This window comes from Hordeum vulgare, chromosome 3H, assembly GCF_904849725.1.
Source record: "Hordeum vulgare subsp. vulgare chromosome 3H, MorexV3_pseudomolecules_assembly, whole genome shotgun sequence".
In the NCBI taxonomy this organism is placed as follows: domain Eukaryota; kingdom Viridiplantae; phylum Streptophyta; class Magnoliopsida; order Poales; family Poaceae; genus Hordeum; species Hordeum vulgare.
The window spans coordinates 493937850-493943012 of record NC_058520.1 but is presented as its reverse complement, the minus strand read 5'-3'; the positions used below and the strand labels follow the sequence as shown (position 1 = coordinate 493943012).

The 5163-nt window shown below is 54.3% G+C and overlaps 1 protein-coding gene across 1 annotated transcript; it reads left to right on the top strand.

Moving 5' to 3' along the window:
- Positions 1-607: 607 nt before the first annotated feature.
- LOC123440271 (dof zinc finger protein 5) lies at positions 608-1947 on the top strand. The gene has a single exon (XM_045116848.1). The coding sequence runs from the start codon at positions 998-1000 to the stop codon at positions 1604-1606; it is 609 nt and encodes a 202-aa protein (XP_044972783.1). The 5' UTR covers positions 608-997; the 3' UTR covers positions 1607-1947.
- The last annotated feature ends 3216 nt before the right edge of the window (positions 1948-5163 follow it).

Below are 5163 nucleotides of genomic sequence, written 5' to 3'. Positions count from 1 at the left end.
GTTGGCGAGGGAAAGTATGTGTGGACTGATGGACGACATAAGAGCATCTACAGTCGGACATAGCAATTATGACCCCCAAAACACCCGTGAACGCGTCCGATTGGTGATTGGACGTGTCCTTCATTTATCCGTCCGTGCAGTCACACTATTCATATGATTGGTGAAGAGGAAGAGAGAAAGTGCAAAAAGAATGGATAAAGAAACAAGAGAAAGGTGATTCGGGATGATGTCGCGTCCTACGTGGCGGACTGGCCGAACGCGTCCGCGAACACTCATATCTTTTCTATATTTGAGATGAACACGAAGGTTCGCGAACAACCCAAACGTATAAAAACGATATGAGGATTCGATTATGTTATTTGTTTATTTATTTTCCGGCCAATGATCGAACGTCGTTTGCGGACATATGAAGGATCGTTTGAGGTGTGGGTAGACGGACATTGAAGATGGGGTAAAAAGCTGCAAAATACACGGGAATCCATACCGCGGAAGCAACCAAGGCGGCCACGCACTCGGAGGGCGCGCCCCCATCCCTTCCCTTCGTTTTCCCGCAACAAAACTCACTGCAGGTCCACCACGCGATGGAGAGCTGACCTCCCAATCCCATATCCCGCTAGTGCTCCAACAAGAACAAGGCAAGAGGATTTATATAACCCGGAGATTCCCCTCGATGGAACCACAGGCTCCACATGCAAATCATCAAATCAAAATCGACCCATCCGCAAACCCACGCAGCCGCAAGCAAACTGTGTGTGTGCGCGTAACATATTTGCCCCTTTTCCTCTTGCGGTCCAACCCACGTACTACGCAGCGCTTTACTCTCTTGTGTGATGAGTGAGTGGCCTATCTATCTATCCATCCATCAGCTCAGCTGCTGCCTGCTGGGCATTTAAGTAGCAACGACCGACCCCCGCCTCCTCCTCCCCATCGCTGCTCCGCCCCCGTCTCCCACTCTCCACTCCTCTCTCTCTCTCTCTCTCTCTCTCTCTCCCGTCGCATGCTCTCCCACGTCGAGATGGCACCCGCGGGGGCCGCCGGCGGCTTCAAGCTCTTCGGCAAGGTCATCACGCAGTGCGTCGAGGGGACCCAGGCCTCGCCCTCCCCGTCCCCGTCGGCGTCGCCCGTGTTCGCCGCGCAGGACGAGGACCGGCGGCTGCACGGCGAGACGGACCGGACGGCGATCAAGCGGGAGGCGGCGGACATGGAATCCTCGCGTCAGCAGCAGCAGGGAGCGGAGGCGTCGCGGCGGACGCAGCTGCAGGAGTCGGCGGAGGCGCGCGCGGCCGCGGCGCCGCTGCCGTGCCCGCGGTGCCGGAGCCGGGAGACCAAGTTCTGCTACTTCAACAACTACAACGTCAACCAGCCGCGCCACTTCTGCAAGGCCTGCCACCGCTACTGGACGGCCGGCGGCGCGCTCCGCAACGTGCCCATCGGCGCCGGCCGCCGCAAGAACCGCCCGCTCGGCCCCATCGCCACCGTCGCTGGCCACCACCACCGCGCCGCCGCCGGCTTCGTCCTCGGCTTCCCCAGCCCTTCCTCCTCCCCCACCTCCCCCTCGCCCGTCTACGCCGACCGGTGGCAGCTCGGCCCGGACCCCCGCTTCTGATCCCGCCCACCATTCATCGATCCGTCTCCGGCCGATCGAACAGACTCGGGCTTGGAAGATAGAGTTTGGTTTGACCCGCTGAATCGTGACGCGACGGGAAGCCTTAGCTTGTGCCCGAAGCCTTACACAAGACAGGGAAAAAGGCGGCTCCTTCTTCCATTTGCTACGCTAGCTTCTCTCTTGTCATCAATTCCTAAGTACCAGTAGTTTGTTTCCTTCCCCTGGTTTCTTCTTCTTGGCTTGGTTTATCAGGTTGCGTCGCCTGTGCAATGTAAAATGGAACCGATCAGGTTGCGCGGTAGTAGCATCAAGTTGCAAAAACATGTCCCATTCCCATGGTATACTTGTGAGTTGTGACGACCATGCGTGGGCTTTCATGACTCCGATGAATGTGACGCCATCCCATGCTTGTCCGCATCCCACATCTTGGAAGCGAGCGCTCGTCAATCATCGTCGTCACCTCGCCCAACGGGTGATTGATGATGATGGCCAAGTTCCATCTTTCTTCGGCAGCTGGTGAGGTGAGAGCGATTGAGTGGCGACGCCGTCTTGCTCTGTAGCAGTAAATCTGTGGTGATTGTACTTGCAAAAAATATACTACTACTCTACTTACCACTCCTGTAGTGTACTCTCACATTATCGTCGCACGCACGGACATCGTATATTGCGCTGCCTGGTATATTTAACTGGATACAAGACGTACAGCAAGAGCCTGTGGCTAGCTCGCGCAAGCAGTACTACTTGCGCCAGTTAATTATGGATCAATTGATTAAGAGCGATACGGTACTTACGTGCTTCAATCCCCATGCGCTGAGCTCCGACCGGTGGTGGGCTGTAGGCTGATTCTCGCGGAGGACAAAAGTGGGTGCTCCCACATTTACATTTCGGTAAACTGGGAGAGCCGCTTTTCACCGCCATCAAGAACCTGTGGCTTCCCCTTGGGAAGTTTCGTCGCAAAGAGAAAGAGAAAGAGAAATGGACAGGCACCTGACTGGTGGCTTGTTTACTGTGGTGCTCATCAATGCCATGGAAAAAGATACATTGAGGCTTTTCCCAAAAGGACCGGGAGCCGGAGGAGATAATTATTCCAACCGTCAGCTTGTCAGGGTCAATGAGGGCGGGGGTGGGGATGCCTTTGAACGAGCGGCAGTCCCCATCCCCTCTTTTGCTGCCGCCTTTAATTGCTTGCAAAGTTACTTTATGTTTGCCTCCGGTTTTACTTGCCACTTCTCGCTTTGCTCCATCGTCAGCGTTCCCATTGTTGGGGGTTGGGACCTTTTCTCCGCTTCTGCTGCTCTGCCACTGACGGGTGTGCGTGTATACGATACGAGTACATGGATGGCTAACCTAACCAGGGACCTCTCTGGGTCTGGGCTATCAGCTTCGTAATAAGAGCGGCTGATGAATGGTTTTGGAGCAGGCCATCATGGTGTCCCCTCCCTCGAATCAATTGCGACGCGCCTCTAGCGAAAAAGGAAAAGGCTCAAAAAGAAAAGGCTGAATGGTGACATGGAGCGAGCCATACGTGCGACACGACAACTACTGGCCTGGCCCGCAACGCTCGCACGTAGTACGTACGTACCCAGCGGCGGCACCGGTTGAGTTGAGTTGGAGCATGCGACGTAGTAGTACCAAAAGTAGTACCACCAAAAGCCGATATTAAGTTCTGGTCACATGTGGTAGTCTTTCAGTTGCGCACACAAAAGCCCTGTAAAAGGTGGCTGGTATAGTACTAGCCAAGGAAAAAAGAGATGTCTGCCATGCCACAGCGGCGTCGGGAGAAAGACGAAAAGACTTGGTCCATTTAATAATGTGCTGTAAGAAAGCAAAAGGAGGCAGCAAGGAGCGATAATCCTGCAAACTACACGTGCTCTGTTGCGCTGCCAACCCAAAAGCGCGCCAGCAGCATCACCCAGTGCACTTTTCTTGTTTCCTTTCCCGCAGTAAAGGGCCTGCAGAAAGGTTGGCGGTAAACTTCAGTCACGCCCACCCAGCAATCCAACATATCCATTCGCCTCCTCCCCACACCTGCCCCCGCCAATGACACGGAATTAGTCATGTTTGTTTAAAAACTCTTTATTTTTTTAATCTTAATTAAAAAGTCCCTGGTCTATATTTGTTTAGTTTCATGGATTAAACATAAGCTAAAGGTTATTAAATGACATGCTAAAAAAATCATGTTACCCCTAATAATGGACTAGAGGTAATTAAATGACATGGTAAAAACACGAGCATTGTTGGAAAAAATCATAAAATGTCCGAAAAGACTCTCCTCAGGGATTTCTTTCTTTAGTCCCTAAAAGTCACTCATGTTTCGTTTAGATAAAACTAAAAGGAACTTCTTTTAGTCCTCACACAAAAAAATCCTCATAAACAAACACCCCTTTAGATCCCAAATGAACGGTCCGTCAAACCAACTCCAACGAAGACGATCCATTTTGTCCATCATAATCCTTTTGAGCCTATGTGGACAAAAATGATGACCCAACATACAGATTCATTGCCAAAACGCATATGTGACGATCCATTTTCCGTCCAAATTTGGCACTGAAATACGTCGGCGCGTACGTGAAGCGGACACGCGCGCGTCCTCTCGTTGTCTGCCCCATCCACATCCTCCGGTCGTCCAACTACCCGCAATCAACTTAATGTCACGCGTCAGTGATCGCGGACGGCCTTTTTTAATCCGAGCTTGCGGTGGGGTTCGGCCTCATGTGCTTCGAGAACCCCCCCCCCCCCCCCGTCCTCATGTTGCCACCTCATCGTTGACCAAACCCTAGCCAGCACCCATGGTCGGCTCCTCCAAAACAAGGGCAAGTCCCCCCGTCTACCCCCGCGCGATCTTCCTGCCGGCCTCGCAAGCGTGTCAGCGTCCCAGTACACCAAGCACGATGGCACTCGGAGCACCGCATCTCGCTGCCATACCCGGACGTGACCCTCCCGCACCACTAGCATATGGATCCGGAGAGGATCCTGGTGCCGGTCGTGCCGCGGTCGGCGCGGATAAATGCGGAGGAGGTGAGGCATCGACGGCGGCAGGTGACGTCGGAGCAGCGGCTCAACCCTACGTACGCGGCCGACTCTCCTCACTCGGAGGTCTGATTCGCGGTCAAGCACGAGGAGCAGCGCTGGCACGACGTGCGCGATGTGCAACCACGAGGCCATCCGCCGCCCCCGCACGTCGTTAGCGATGAGGACTAGGAGGCGGAGGCCGCTTACCACGCGGCGCTTCCAGCCGCACTTCGCGAGAGCGAGGAGGAAGAGCGGCGCAAGGCCGAGGAGGACTATGCGGCGTACGAGGCGCAGCTCATAGAGGCCATCGTGTTTTCCGTCGTCGGCGACTGCATCGTGCCCCCTCCGCCGAAGAACGAGCCGCAGCCGGAGGTCTACTAGTGGACCGGGGCCCTCCACGAGTGGGTCATTGATGACCCACAAGTATATAGGATCTATTGTAGTCCTTTCGATAAGTAAGAGTGTCGAACCCAACGAGGAGCAGAAGGATCTGACAAGAGGTTTTCAGCAAGGTACTGCAAGCAATGAAATTAACGGTAACAAGT

Bases quoted from the DNA above. Each gene is read 5' to 3' on its own strand.
- LOC123440271 (XM_045116848.1), top strand. From the start codon at position 998: ATGCTCTCCCACGTCGAGATGGCACCCGCGGGGGCCGCCGGCGGCTTC.